A 12,965-nucleotide genomic window follows, 5' to 3' on the forward strand; every position below is an offset into this window, starting at 1 on the left:
GCTTACACCGGAGCGCATCGCCGGCTCCGGCTGGTCGTCCCGATGCCACCAGCCCCACACGGTGACTCAATGAGCCGTACGTGCGGTGCTGTAGCGAACAAGTCTCTTACTTCGGTATTTCATACGAATCACAAGTCAGCTGGTGGTTTCCCATCTCCCAGGGTGCTGCGAGCCTGTCCCTGCCGGCAGTGTGCTCCTGCTCGGCCACGGCACGGACCAGAGCTGTCTGGTCCCATGGCTGAGGATCCCGGGCGCGGGGCTTGTCCGACGGCCGTGGTCTCCCACGACTGGAGCAGAGCTGCTTCCTCCTTGCTCCACGGGACACTGCTGGTGCTGAGGGAACTTGTGCCCTCGGTCCTCTGCTGAGAATAACTGCCAATACTTCGCAGACTCCTTGCCTGTTTTTTTGTGATGAGCCGTAGTAATTGCAGCGGTGCTGCAGGGCCGATCGCTCGTGGCCCGGGAGGTGGCATGCCCCGGCCCAGCCTGCCAGCACCGGGTGCCCGTGGGGGCTGGGGACCGCGTGCCGGCTCTGTGCCGCGGGGGCGATTCCCGTTGGCTGTGGCGATGGTGCCGTCACCCGCGCCCTCGCTCTTGGCACCACGGCAGGCGGCAGCGGGTGCTCAGGCAGGGCCGTAACAGCTCTCGCCTTGCAGGTGGAGGTGAAGAAGCACATCCAGCTGATCCTGGAGCGGCTGCTGCGCACCGTCAATCGGAGGGTGATCGTCCTGGACCGGGAGAACGCCCTGCGGGTGAGTACCATCGCCACCGCGTTGCGCTGCGTGGGGCATTAGGGCTGCGCTGCCTCCTGTGCTGCCTTTGGGTGATGCGGGAGATGTGAAAGGCGTCACTGATTTCGGGGTATGGGGCCGGGTGACCAGCGCTGCTCCCCAGCCGGCAGCGCAGCGCGGTACCCAGCTGGCTGGGGCCGGGTGTGCCGGTGTCAAATGCAGCTGGGTGCACCTGAAAGCCCCAAAGTGGGGGAGCCGTGCAAGGAGCACGTCTGCAGCAGAGGGTGCGTTGCGGGGAGCAGGCGGGCTGTTTGCGATGCAGGAAGCCCATTTTGGAAGCAGATGGGGTTTGGGCTGTGTTCTCCAGAAAACCAGTGGCTGGACCCGGTGAACCATCACAATTTTACCTGCCGGGAACGGGTGGGAGGAACGTGCCAGGACAGCCGCCTCTCGCGGGAGGGGTGGGCAGGTCGGAGCGCGGCTCAGCCAAAGCTTCCTGCGGAGCAGCTGCAGCGGGTGCGATGGTCTGATTGTGAAGGCGGGAAACAGCGCCGTGGCCAGCGTGGTTCGTGGGTGCTCTGACGTGGACGTGGCGGCAAACCCAGTGCGCTCGGCTGGGCAGTGAGGCGTGGGCCCGACAAGTTGCTCTGGGTTGTAAGGATGGGCGAGGGGCTGGGTCTGACTGCGTTCCGGGAGCCTGGAGCAAGCGGTGGAGCCGTGCGGCAGTGGACAAGCGCCGTGCTGTGCTGCGTCGTGTTGTGCCGTGCTGCGTGCCGGTCCTGGGGAGGTGGGGGCATCCAGAGTGGCAGCTCAGCCCTTCGCTTGAGCCTTCTTGAGACAAGGTCGTAGGTTTGCCGTTGTGTTCTTTGTTGTTGTTAATAACGACCTAAATAAACCGAGATGTTAAAGCTGGCAGGCGGGACAGGGGCTTTACCCTCACTGGCCCTGCCCATGCTCTGCGGCGGACAACGCTGCCCGGCTCTGTGAGCGTCCCAGGTGCTGGCGTTGCTCCCGCTGACGCGCTGGGGCTGTTGCTGCTCCCTGCCCAGTGACCCCTTCTCGTACCCCTGAGGGACAGGGGGAGCGCAAGGTTCCCAGCTCAGCCTGCCCTCCCCTGCCCGCTCGGCCGCCCCGGTGGTGCAGCCCTATGGTGACGTCTCCGACAGCGGCTCTGCGGTTGTGGGGTGGCTGTACCGGCCGAGCCAAAGGCGGGTGTGGTCCCAGTGCCAGTGGCCTTGTGGCCAGGCAGTGCTGCTTCGGCCGCAGCTCTGCTGCTGAGAGCTGTGCCGGCCGGGCGCTGTGCCGGGCGGGCGCCGTGCCGGGCGGGTGCTGTGCCGGGCAGGTGCCATGCCAGGCGGGCGCTGTGGTGGGTGCTGGGGCGGGTGGTGCTGTGCCGGGCAGGCACGGTGGGCGCTCAGCGCTGGAGCGATTCAGGCAGGAGATGTGACTCAGGCAGGAGGCGCGTACAGGGCTGCGTTTGGTATCAGCTTGCTTCCAGCCTTTGTTCCCAGGCTGTGCGCGTCAGCGCCGGAGGAACAAGAGCAAAAAGAGCTGTCGGGCACGCTCTGCCAGGCTGTGACGGCGGCGAGCAGGGTGCTGGCTGCGCCTCGCTCCCACCACTTGCTCCCCTTCCCACGCGCTGGCCCTGCTGCGCTCCACAAACGCCGTCTGCCAGCTTTCCCAGTTGTCCATGGTTTCCACGCCGCTGCTCCGGCCCCTGCTTGCCCCCCGCAGCCCGGGCCGCTCCTGCAGCTGTGGCTGCCAGGAAGGGTTGGGGGACCGGAGCCGCGTGTGCCCACGCCGAGGGCAGCTGCCGTCCATCCTGGGCAAGAAGGGAGGAGCACCTGGCACAGGGGATGGAGCTCAACACCGTGTCAGCTCCCACAGGTTCTCCTGCTTTGGTGTGCTGTGGTGGGTGTGCCAGGCGGAGAGGCCACGGCCACACCTCCTGCCCTCTGCCTCACCCGACCGCAGCCGCGTGCTGGGCGATGTCCTCCTCTCCGAGGCTGGTGGCCCCGCCGGGAGAGCCGTGACTGCTGCGGGCGGATGCTGAGGGCATCGTGCGGGCAGCGTCACCCGGGCTCTGGGGAGCGCTTGCTCCCTGGCAGCCGAGGGCGGTCAGGGAACGCTGCATCCCGGGAGCGTGGGGAGCCCTCGCTGCGCCGCACTCGGCATACGCTCGCCTCCCACTGCTGCCGCCGGCCACTTTGATCTGAGACCCTCGTTAAACTGCTGCTGAATTTCTCCTCTCGCGGGCAGCCTTGCAGAGGCTGGAATATTGGAGCTGCTAATTCCTTTCTCCCTGTAATTAGCCAGCGCATCCTGCAGCTGGGGAGACCCTTCCAGCCAGCCGCAAAGGGGGAGAGGGCATTCCCAGCCCCCGCAGCCCGCGGAAGCCCCTGCTCCTATGGCAGCCCTGGGTACAGGCAGGCTGTGAGCCCCCCGGCCTTGTCCCGGGGAGCTTGCTGGGAGGAGAGCCATGTCCCCGGGACACCCATGCAGCCCACCCTCCCATCCGGGAGGTCGCGGGGACAGGCCTCCTCTCTCCCGGCCAGGGTCTCACAGAGTGACAGGGGGTGCAGGAGAAACCTTCGGCACTCCCCGTTAACCCTCAGGCAGCAGCCCGGGGGGACGGGCAGGCAGCCCACGCTGTGGGGTGCAGGATGGGTGCCGATTTCAGCCAGGGCAGGCCGGGAGCACAGGGCTGCAGGGAGCCCCAAGGCAGAGGAGGGCCCGAGGCTGCTCTGGCTGAGGGGTTGTGGGTGCCTGGCGAGCGCCGCAGCCTGAGAGCACGACGGCTGCTGGCCCCCTCTTCATCCTCATTCAGAACAGAAGTGCACAGGTGGGAGAGGATGTAACAAAAATAGTGTCTCTGTAGAATTTATTGAATTCTCATTAAATACAGCCATTGTTCCCCTCGCTTTATTTACACAGGGGCTTCAATAGATGAAACTGAACGATTAAAAATATAAAAGCTGGTGCTACCCAAACCCTACCATCAGAGGGAGGGAGAGGAGGAAGGAGGCGTGGGCAGGGGGTCAGTGCTGGGACGGTGCCCCCGCGCTCCTGGTGCCACTGCCTTACAGGAACCAGAAGCATTTCCGCCTGGATTTCTTTGCATCCAGCTTTGCAGGCAGCTTCGTCACTGGTGATGGCTCTTGCCTGGGCAGGACAGCCGCCGCCGCTGCGGCCGCAGGGGAGCTCGGCGTTGCGTCGCCCTCGATATGGCTCAGCACCCGCTGGAAGCGGCCCTCCTGCTGCCGGAAATCGTGCTCCACGCTGCGGGTGAGCAGGGCGAGGGGACGGCGTTAGGGGCCATTGCCCACCACGGCCCCCTGCCCGCCGTAGCTCTGCGCCCTGGCACCCGCCTGTGCCCCTGCGCCCTGCCACGCAACACCCGCCCCCGGGTTCAGTCTCCCCCACGCCTGAACCTGCTGTGCTGGCGACGCCCAGAGACCTTCCCTTCCTCGGGACAGACCGACCGACGGCCCCTGACCTGGTGCGGGGGGTGTTTTGGGATGGGTCACCCTCAGCCGCCCCCACACCTTCTTTCTTATCCAGCCTCAGTCGCTGGCGCTGCCTCTGCTTTTCTCTGGGGCTTTACTCTGCTTTCTCCTGTTTCACCAGAGCTACTTTGCCTTAAATGCCTGCCCTGAACAGGGACAAACAGGCCAGGTCCCTCCAAGGGGGCTGATCTGCTGCAACGGGTCTCCCTGTGCCCGGGACGCACTGCTGGTGGCTCCACAGGTGCTGGCCATCCTCGGCAGTGAGGGCAGAGAAAGGCTCCAGACACGCCGGGCGCCCTGCAGTTGCCGGCCACAGCAGCAGGCTTCCCTCGCTGCCGCACTGCGACGTGTGCCCCGAGCAGGGCACGGCTTCTGGGGGTGCTGCGCCGTCCCCGCGGGGCTGCGGGATCCCCCTGGCTCAGACTAACGCAGCCTGGGACTTTGCCCGGGACCCACCTAGGGTGAGGAGCCGGCCAGCCGCCTGAGCTGGGGACAGTGCTGGTGCAGGGGGCGAGCCCAGGGTCCCTGGGACCCCCCCAGAGAGGGGCTGCCCTTCCCAGTTTGTCCTGCCACCAGCACTGCACCCGGCCCCCACGGGCTGAGAGCAGCTGCAGCTGCAGGAGGTGACACGAGTGTGCCAGGGCTGTGCTGCTGCCTGTCACACCGCTAGCGATGCACGGAATTAGGGTGCCCTGTGTCTGGGTAGGTAAGGGGGGCTGTGCCCCCCACCACAGCCCGCAGGTTTCCGGCAAGCGCCGCAGCTCGCTGGTGTCCCCGCAGCACCCTGCAGTGCAGGCTGGCTGCTGGCGGCCGCATGCCGTGCAGATTCCTCACATGGAAAGCGCGCTGATCTCCCCACACCAGCCACATCCCATCGGATCAGCGAGGTGCTGCGGTGTGCGCCCGGGCCCGCACACGTGGTGTGGCTGCCCCGCACACGGGAGCGCCCCACGAGCCCCCGCGCAGCACGCTGACACCCCCGTCACCTCGCGCTGCAGGGACACTGGCTGTCCCCAGCTGTTCCTAGGATAACGGGCCAGCCACGGCAGACAGCCCCTTGCAGGGGGGCAGCGTGGGAAGGACCCCGTGTTCCCAGCGCAGAGGCAGAGGAAGGGCTGGGACTGCTACGGGGGTGCACAGCTGGCGCGTTTGTGCACGATCCTGGGACGGGACGCACAAAGGTCTGCTCCCCCCTGTGGGCGATTGCCAAGGGTCAGTGCCAGCAGCGCTGCCCCGGTTCCTGGCACCCTGCGCTTGGGCTGGGCGCTGCCCCACTCCCCCTGCCCCGTGTCCCATGTCCCGTGTCCCACCGGAGCCTCTTCTCATCACGCGGATGGCAGTGGAGCCCAGAGGGACCCCGCAGCGGGAGCCTGGCGATTACAGGGAGCCACCTCGCTCAGATGTGACATTGCTCCTCGCTGCAGTGCCGCGTGGAGACAGGCTCGTCAGACCCAATTAGCGCTGAAGTCCCCCACGAGCTGCGGCAGGGGAGTTCGTGGTGTAAATAAGCAGATAACAGGAGAGATGGATGCAGCACCGCTGCGGTGGCATGGGCACGCAGGGCGGCCAGCACATTGTATGAGGATGCTGCTGCGCAGCGGGGGCCGGCTCTGGGGCCGGAGGAGAGGGCGTCCGTCCCACGCACAGGAGCTCACAAAAGCACAGCGGGGAAGCGGCTAAACCGTCCCGTGCGCACACCGTGGAGCGCTGCTCGGTGCCAGCTTTGTGCTTACTCAGCAGAGTAAGCCTAATTAATAGCAAAATGGGAAGAAGCCTGGCTGGCCACCTGCACGTGCACAGAGGGAGACGGCGGGCTGCAGGGCCAGAGGGGCAAACGGGCACCCATGGACACCTGGACTGGCAGAAGGCTCGGGCGAAATCGCGACGCCCCGATTCCCACAGGGCTGATGGGCCCTGGCCCTGTCACTGCACCAGGAGGCGTGAGACACCTTTCCCCGAGACCAAACGGGACTGAGGAGAGAGGGCTGTGGAGGAAAGTCCTTCCATGCCCCAGACCAGAGCCAACACTGGGGAGCAGAGCTGAGGCCCTGCGGTCCCAAACCCCGGTGAGGGGCAGGACCCCCCCTGCCTGCAGCCCATCCGCAGCGTCTGTGTGAAGCTGGCACAGGGACAAGATGCAGCCTGGACTCGGAGCGAGCGAGCCCCCCCGCCAGCCGCTAATGAGGCTTCCCTGATACATTGCTTTTACAGAAGATAAACGCTCTGCCAGCGAACCGGAGCGGCTCTCCCAGCTGCAGCCAGCCAGCTGTCCTTCAGGAAAATCACCCCATCTTCTCCTGGGAGCGGGAGCTGCTCTCCGCAGAGGCACAGGCACCAGATTCAGGCCAAGTAATTCCAGGACCCTGCCCTGGCCTTTCGACACCTGGCAGGAGCTGGCAGCAGAGCCGCGAGGTGCCTGCACCCGTGCCGGCAGCCCCGGCAGCACGCTGGGGTAGAGCTGGCACCATGTGCCAGAACTGCTCTTTGGCTGGCCTGGCGAGCTGAGCCCTGCTCTGAGGGCAGCGAGCACCCGTGCCCCTCCAAATCTGCTGCTGAGGGGTCCTGGGACGCCACCGGCCATCAGCCGGGGACAGCTCAGACCTGGACAGGGTGGGACCCTGCAGCCCCTCGCAGCTCGAGGTGCCCTGAGCATCCACCTGCCAGGGGGCAGGCGATGGAGCACAGGCAGGCAGGTCCCCAGCACAGTCCCCAGGACCGGGCACTTGCAACTGCCCCGCATCTCTGCCTCTGAGCCGAATCAGGAGCCTGAGGGGTGGAGGGGAGCAGGGCCCCACCGGCAACGTGCAGGGTGCCAGAGCTGGCTCCTACCTGTAGATGATGCAGGCACAGTCCCGGCAGGTCCCACAGTTGGCGATGTCTTGCCCTGTCCGGTACGAGTGTCGCCTGCAACAGAGCAGAAGTGCTGTGAGCCTGGAGACCTGGCCTCCATCTTCCTGGGCCTCCCCTGCCGCCCATGGGCCCCTCATCTCAAGTTCAGGAGCTGGGACTCAGCTGCTCTTCTCCCCAGGTCCCAGCTCCTCTCCTCCCTGGGATCCAGCTCCTCTCTTCCTTGGGATCCAACTCCTCTCCTCCCAAGAGATGCTGTCTGATGCCAGGCCAAGCGCAGTGCCTCTCAGCTCCGCAGTTTCTCAGGCGGTTGCAAAGCAGAGACAGGCACAGCAGAAGCCCTGAATCCTTCACACCTCCTCTTTCATCTCCATCCCAGAGCTCCGTCTCACGCCCATGGCCACCCCAGGCCCCGTGCATCTCCCCACACGCGGTGCCACAGAGGGAGCGAGACCGTGGGCAGCGCGCGGCCTTTGTGAGGCACTGCGGCACACAGCAGTGCCCTGACAGATGGGCAGAGGGAGATGCTCCAGACTAATCGCCAGCCCACGCCACACTCAGGAGTTAGCTCTTTTTGATGCTTCCGCACCAAAAAAGCATCCTCCTCCAGGGAAGGTGCAGGGGACTCCAAGCTGACGAGCCCCGACGCTCAGCTCAACCCTGAAGCGGTCCTCCTCCCCGATCGCACCCTGAATGGGTCTGCTGCTGGTGCCGAACACCAGCGTCAGTGCGTCCCTGGGCCAGTTGGGCCGTGCCAGGGCTGTGCCGGCGAGTGCTCCCCAGTGCTGCCCCAACTCCGGTTGCTCTCAGAGGTGTAAGGAAAGGGCTCTACAAAATGCTTTGGTCACCCTCGCGGACTCCGGCTCCACAGCTCCATTGGCCCCTTAGGCAGCGCAGGCTCTTGAGAAAACACCCCCGTGTCCCACATAGCAGTCACATCTTCCTGGTTAAATCTTCCTCCTTTTGCTCGACCTTGATCATGATTGTTCTCAGCCCTCAAAAACTAGGTCTTTGAGTGCACCAAATTATATATTACAATGGGGATTATACTCTTAGCACATAAATTAGATCACGATACCATTTATAAATATATAAGGGGTGTGTATGTATGTGTGTGCGTGTGCCTGCACCTAACCTTGTGCAAACCGCACCTCTCTACCAGGGTGAGATCTAGTCCTGAGGTGGGTGTCTGGGGTGGGATGCTGGCGGTGGAGGCGCCTGGACCCTGCAAGGATGCGTTACCCATGGAGCGGTGCTGAGGCTGATGGCATGGCTCTGGTTCACGGCGGGCACCTCGGAGCCTCCGCGCGCCTGTAGGATGCTGACCCGTGGCAAACGAGGCCATGCTGTTCCTTAGCATCAGGACATTAGGATAAATTTTTATATGATTTCCTATCCCATTCCTTATGTCTCCGGGCATCTTGTTTGCTCATTTGACTGCAACAGTGTACAGAGCCGAGATCTTAATTAAGCTGCCCGCAGTGAAGCTAAATCAGCTTCCCAGGCAGACAAACTCAATTCTGACCACGGGAGCAAACCTGCCCTCTCGACAGGCACCGCTCTGCACATGGTCTTGCCGTACCCCGTGGGGACCAGGCTCAGCACGGCTGCGGCATGGCCACAGCACGGCCACGGCGCAGCCGCGGGCCTGTGGGCACCAGCGCTGCGGGCAGGGGGTCACTGTCCTGGGGGCAGCAGACCCCCGTGCAGCCCTGACAGGCGAGGGGCAAGTGGGCCGTGTCTGCACCGCTGCACTTGGCCGTTAACAGTGCGTTTTCAGCACTTGGCTCTGAAAAGCCAGGAGAGCACAGGCGGGGCGCGGGGCTCCCTGGGAGCCAGGGCGTGCTGAGCTGCTCCTCTTTTGGGGTGATCGGGGCCGAGTCCCGGACCACGCTCACTCCCCTCTGCTGTGGTCACCCCAGGGCTGCCAGCAGCTCCCGGCCTGGCTGGGCACACCCGGGCTGCACCCATGGCGGGGCCGCCTGCGACAGGGAGGGAGCGTGGCGCTGCACGCCCTGCCTAAACGCCTGCGAGCACATGCACGCTCTTGCACACGCCTCTGTGGTATCCACACCGCCTCTGTTGCCCCTAATTGGAAGGAGGTACTTAGCGGTTGTTTATTTTAGATAAAACAATTAAACATGTGCGCAGGTACCAGGGCCAGGACTACCAGGCGCTGCTCATCTGGCAGGTCTGTGTGCCACCCTGCCTCCCAAAAACTGCGTGCCAAGGCAGACACACCAGTACCGCTGCGGCACACACTGAGCAGGGTGTCCCTGGCAGGCTGGACCCCTCTCCACCTGTGAGGCCAAATGGACGAGCTCTCCCGTCCCCAGGAGAAGCACAGCACAGCTGTTCCCAAAATACCGCCTGAGCACGGGGGATGCTCCACAGCACCATGGCCCCCAGAACCCCATGGCAACTTTGCAGGACGTTGCCAGGACTGGTACAGGGTCAGCAGCTCCTCACATGTCTAGGGAGGTTGGTGGCCCTTGTGTGAGATGAGTTTGGAGGGTCTCAGCTCTGGGCTATCACAGATGAACCTCTAACATCTTGCGCCATTTAGCAAATCTACCTGTGAGCGGGTCTTGTGCAGGGCAGGGCAGGGCAGGACGCGGGTGCGTGGGCACCTTCCTGGGGCACAGACACATCAGTCACTGGGGCACTGGCCCCTAAATTTGTGCCTTAGGGAACTCGGAGGCACACATTGTCCCGGGGGCATGTGCCATGGCTGGGCTGAGCCCGTAGTCGGGACGCCACATCCCAGGTCTCCACTCCCAGTGACCGATGGGCACGCCAGCTGTGCCAGAGCTGGACAGGGGACCCAGCCCCGCCTCATCCCCCTGGCCTGCTCCCCCCTGCACCCTTTCCCTGGGCATGGAGAGGGCACCCAGGCACACGTAGAATGAGCTGGGGCGGGTGAGACATTGCACCAAGATGCGGTGTCCTGTGTACGTGGACGGCAGCTCTGAGTTTCTCAGACCAAAACGCGGCTGGGAGGCAGCAGCACCCAAATCTCCAGCAAGACCCGCTCCCATGCTCCATCCACAGCTCCCCAGGGACACTGCCCCCCCAGCCCCCATCCCCATCCTGGCCAGCTCACCCATCCCGCTGGGCCTCCTTCTTCTCCAGGTCTTGGATGACGTCCAGCAGCACCCGGATGGTTTGTTGGCTGGTCTCCAGCACCCCTTCCAGGGACTGCAGCTGGGACTGCAGGTCCCTCCGCTCCCCGGGCCCCCGGCGGCCCTCTCCCTGAGATGTCCCGGCATTCTCGTCTCCCGCTGGTGGTCCCGCCGGCCCCTTGGCCGCCACCACCAGCTGCAGAAGGTCCTGGACATGGCGCAGCGTCTCTGACTGCTCGGCGGTGAGGCAGGGCTGCCCATGCCGGGGGACCTCCAGTGCCCGTCCAGCCGGCTGCGTCCCCACACCGCGGCCCTGTGGGGCTGGGGGCACTGGCTCCCCAGGCCCCTCTGGCCCTGCCCAGCCGTGCCTGGGCTCAGCGGCACGTAGTCGGCTGCAGATGCTGCGGGGGTCCGAATGGCTGAGTGCAGCTGGTGTCTTCTCTGGCGCAGTGGCAGCAGAGCTGTGCCAGCCCGGCACTGGTGGGATGGGGACCGGAGAGGTGCAGCAGGGTCCCCCCCAGGGCGTGCCGCAGAGCTGGTGCTGGGGTGGTGGGGGGTCCCGCGGGGGGTTGCCCTGAGCTGGCTGGCGGAGGCCGTGGGTGTCCGTGGCAGGGACGGTCTGCTGGCGGTGCGGTGAGGGCTGGGGCGGTGGGCGCCCACGGGGCAGGCTCCGCTCTGAGTCGCTCCGGCCGAGCCCCCGCCACTCGGCGGGCGGCCAGGGCTGACCGCAGGGCACGGAGGCTGGGCGCGGGGGGACCCCACGGCCGTGCCCGGGGTTCCCGCGGAGCCGGACGCAGGCAGGGGGTGGCGGGCATGATTCAGGGGCGCAGCTCCGTGCTGGGGAGGCACAGCGGGCAGTGGGGCACCCAGCCGCGCCCTGATAAGGGGGACAGGGATCCCTGGGCGGTGGCGGTGGCACGTGGCACACCGCGGCGTGCTGGGCGAGGGCTGCGGCACGGTCACGCGTGGGGAGGCTGCCGGGTGCCCGCGGGGGCGCAGCACGGCCGGCGCCAGTGGGCGCAGCCGCCCCCGGGCAGCAGGCACTGCCCGCAGCAGCAGGCAGCACGGCGTCGCCGGCCACGTCGCACACGCTGGTGCTGCGGGGCTGGGAGGCTGGGAAGGGCTTCTGGAGGCTGGGGGAGGTCTGGATGGCGGTGCTCATGCAGCCCCTCCTGGGCAGGGGCAGCGTCAGCGAGCCCGGCGGCGCCTGAGGCCAGCTCCGCCGCGAGGCACAGAGAGCCGCCGGCTCAGGGGCGTCCCTGGGGGGCGGCGAGGCACGTGGGGTGTTGGGGCCGGGGGCGGCCGCGGGCCCCGGGCCGGGGCCAGACCCCTGCCCCGCGCCGCCCTCCACCAGGTCCTTGAAGCGGACCTGCTGCGTGCGGTTGCGCCGGCGCTTGAGGCGGCTCTCGACGTCGGGCGAGTCGCGGTTGAGCAGCACCGAGCGCACCGTCATGGCTTTCTCCTGGCCGCCCTCGCCGGCGGGGCCCGGGCCGGGAAGGGGCTCGCGGCTGACCATGGCTCAGGGCCCCGGGGCCGCTGCCCTGCGGCGGGGCGCTGCGGCAGGGCGCGGGGGGCCGAGAACGGGCGGCCGGAGCCCTGGGCTGCACCCGTTCCCGGAGCTGCCCGGGGCGGCGGGCGGCCTCATCCCGTGCGGCCGCGGAGAGGGGATGCTGCGCGGGAGGCGGGCGGGGGGCTGCTGGGCATGCTGCCCACCGGCCGGCCCTACACCCCCCGGCACGCCGCCCCGACAGCCCTGCCCGCCGCCCTGCCAACCCCACGGTGCCGGCAGCCCATGGTCCCGCCGGCGTCCGCCCTGGCTCAGTGCTGCCCGCGGCGGGCTGCCCGGTGCCGGCCGCCCCTGCCCATGGCTCCCGGGGTGCCGGACCTGTGGGGACAGAGAGAGGTGGGTGAGCCCCGGCCCCGGCGCAGCCCCCCGAGGACGGGAGCGCCCCCCGCGCGCCGCGCTGCCCCGTGGAGCCGCTGGCCTCTGCCCGCCGCTGCGCGCCCCCTCCCAGCCCCGTCATCACGGAACGCGAAGAGACAAGCTTTGATCTGCGGCGCTGCCTCTTCAGCACAAAGGGAGACTGAAAAAAAGAAACCCCTTTAGCATAAACACGGCACGAGTTCACAGCTCAAATCAAGCAGAAGCGGCTGTTAAAAATAGCTCTGCCTCGCTGGGGCTGGTGCCTCGTGTTCGCGGGGCGCTGGCAGCGGAGGGCAGGCACGGGGGGCTGCTGCGTGCGGGCACGGGGGGGCTGCTGCGTGGGATGGACGGACGTGGGGTACCGGCTCTGCGTGGGGCTGGACAAGATGTGGGGCGCCCAGCCTGCGTGGGGTATGGCTGGAGTGGGCAGAGGACCTGAGGTGTGTGGGGCAGGGCCAAACTGGGCACAGCCCCCATCCCGTACGTGGCACGCAGCAGAGCTGCGGCAGGGCTGGCTGGGCTAGAGGGGGGGGTCCAGCTCCGTGGGCGGGGGGCGAGACTGTGGCCCGGGGACCTTGAGCCGCCTCAGGTGCGCGAGAACCAGCCGAGAGGGAGAACGGGCATCGCGGCTGCGACAGTGACTGCGGCGAGACCGGGAGTTCGCTCGCTGCCCCTCACCGCAGAGAAGGGGGGTGGCTGGTGTCCCCCCAGCTCTCACCCGGGCCCTGCCGCAGGGCTGCGGCTCAGGGAGGCTGCAGTGGGGGCCTCCAGAGAGCGAAGTCTCCCTGGGCATCGTACCTTCCGCCATCGCGTGGCCCCACGCAGCCTGCCCGCA

At 66.7% G+C, this 12,965-nt stretch overlaps 2 protein-coding genes across 2 annotated transcripts in view; one reads left to right on the forward strand and one right to left on the reverse strand.

Annotated features, from left to right (window-relative positions):
• The window catches only part of LOC147601092 (dedicator of cytokinesis protein 2-like), a 62,778-nt gene that overhangs the window by 25,997 nt on the left and 23,816 nt on the right, over positions 1-12,965 (forward strand). Inside the window, exon 28 of the mRNA XM_086747702.1 lies at positions 657-752. Coding sequence (XP_086603828.1) covers positions 657-752 — 96 coding nt within the window. The remainder of the gene's footprint in view (positions 1-656; positions 753-12,965) is intronic.
• LOC147601093 (uncharacterized) lies at positions 3,599-11,722 on the reverse strand. Its single transcript, XM_086746178.1, has 3 exons — positions 10,188-11,722; positions 7,067-7,141; positions 3,599-4,010 (listed from the first exon to the last, which is right to left on the reverse strand). Exons 1-3 carry the CDS (start codon positions 11,720-11,722, stop codon positions 3,812-3,814), a joined length of 1,809 nt encoding a protein of 602 aa, XP_086602304.1. The 3' UTR covers positions 3,599-3,811.

This window comes from Chlamydotis macqueenii, chromosome 4, assembly GCF_036417535.1.
Source record: "Chlamydotis macqueenii isolate bChlMac1 chromosome 4, bChlMac1.mat, whole genome shotgun sequence".
In the NCBI taxonomy this organism is placed as follows: Eukaryota; Metazoa; Chordata; class Aves; order Otidiformes; family Otididae; genus Chlamydotis; species Chlamydotis macqueenii.

Coding starts and splice junctions, on each gene's coding strand:
- LOC147601093 (XM_086746178.1), bottom strand. CDS start 11,722: ATGGTCAGCCGCGAGCCCCTTCCCGGCCCGGGCCCCGCCGGCGAGGGC. Junction 7,142..10,187: donor AAGGAGGCCCAGCGGGATGG/GTGAGCTGGCCA, acceptor GCTCTGTTGCAG/GCGACACTCGTACCGGACAG. Junction 4,011..7,066: donor TGTGCCTGCATCATCTACAG/GTAGGAGCCAGC, acceptor GCTCACCCGCAG/CGTGGAGCACGATTTCCGGC.